Source organism: Amphimedon queenslandica, unplaced genomic scaffold (genome assembly GCF_000090795.2).
Source record: "Amphimedon queenslandica unplaced genomic scaffold, v1.1 AMPQUscaffold_11715, whole genome shotgun sequence".
NCBI lineage: Eukaryota > Metazoa > Porifera > Demospongiae > Haplosclerida > Niphatidae > Amphimedon > Amphimedon queenslandica.
This window is the reverse complement of record NW_003548043.1, coordinates 10,224-11,475: the sequence shown is the minus strand read 5'-3', so window position 1 is coordinate 11,475 and position 1,252 is coordinate 10,224. Positions and strand designations below refer to the sequence as shown.

General features: G+C 29.8%; 1 protein-coding gene across 1 annotated transcript; it reads left to right on the top strand.

Annotated features, from left to right (window-relative positions):
* The first annotated feature begins 20 nt into the window (after positions 1-20).
* On the top strand, positions 21-747 carry LOC109588997 (uncharacterized). The gene is made up of 2 exons (XM_020005117.1): positions 21-308; positions 363-747. The coding sequence occupies exons 1-2, from the start codon at positions 236-238 to the stop codon at positions 689-691; spliced, it is 402 nt and encodes a 133-aa protein (XP_019860676.1). The 5' UTR covers positions 21-235; the 3' UTR covers positions 692-747.
* The last annotated feature ends 505 nt before the right edge of the window (positions 748-1,252 follow it).

Here is a 1,252-nt window from a genome sequence, read left to right as displayed (position 1 = left end):
GCACTTTACAAAAAAGGTTGCATAAATTTTAAATTTAGTGATTGACAATTTTTCCTATGAAAATTACCAAAAGAATACTGAGCAGCATAGTTTAAGTAAATTTGTATGGTTTAGTAGTGGTAGTGGTCCTTTTATATTACCACTTGTCTATTTTATGTACTGCTCACATTAACAATTATAGAATAAGAAATGATATACTTTTATTTGATGATTGTTACTGAATACCAGTATAATCATGAATGCCCACCCTTATATACTCATTATTTATTTGTATGTAGCAGAAAGTAATAGCTCAAGAAATGAAGAAGGTATGATTGATATTGATGTAGAGACACATAATCACTAATTTGTATCATTAATAGGTACATTTAGATCTGATATTGCTTATAGAGTCATGACAGAATATACTGGAATGATAAAGGAAAAGGTTGGTTTGTATCCATTGGTAGACAGGCTGGTTGAGAACAGGGTAATAAGTCATGTTGAAAAAGATCAGATTATTGACACCAGCACTGTACTAACTGCTGATCAAAGAATGGACAAGCTACTTAGTTTACTTAAGGAATCTATTAAAGAGGATGGAGAAGATTTTGGTTTGTTTTTAGAAATAATTAAACACGTTGATACAAAAAGAGCTGATAGACTAGCACAGACACTATTAGACAAGTATAAAGATTATTATGTAATTTAATCATTTAATTTTTTTTTAAATACGACCTTAAAGGTTGAAATCAATGATAAATTAAACAGATTGAATAAAATTAATGAGGGCTTGAACACAGAGTCAAGTGTGAGAAGAGGCTAAAATTAGCACCAAATACGTCTGGCAAGCCATGCAGTAAAGAAAAAAACAATAGGAGAGGGTACATCAGTGTAGAATAATGAGTCTGAGAGAAAATTTAATTATAGACACAAAACTAATAAGAGAATAGGTAAAAAACTAAAAAATATTTAATTATTACATTTTATATTTTAAAAAATAATTTTTCAAAACGAGTAGAAGAATGTTAAAGTAGTTTACAAAGATTTAGTCTTGTCAAAGATTGTAAAGTAAAGCTAGAAGGAGAGAGAGAGAGCAAACAGAAAATAAAGCAACTAAAAAATTTAGCAAGTGATAGATCTATCTGGACTAAAACCAGTATCACAGGAGGATATAGATCCCAAATGTGGTTCAAGCAAAGCTGTAGTTGTTCTGCAAAAATGAGCTAATAAAAACAGCTACCAGTATCCTCATACTAAAGAAATACGAGAT

What these genes read in the sequence shown, in the direction of transcription:
- LOC109588997 (XM_020005117.1), top strand. Translation starts at nt 236, where the DNA reads ATGAATGCCCACCCTTATATACTCATTATTTATTTGTATGTAGCAGAA. An exon ending in TAGCTCAAGAAATGAAGAAG is followed by an intron (nt 309 to 362) that starts GTATGATTGATA and finishes TATCATTAATAG; the next exon opens with GTACATTTAGATCTGATATT.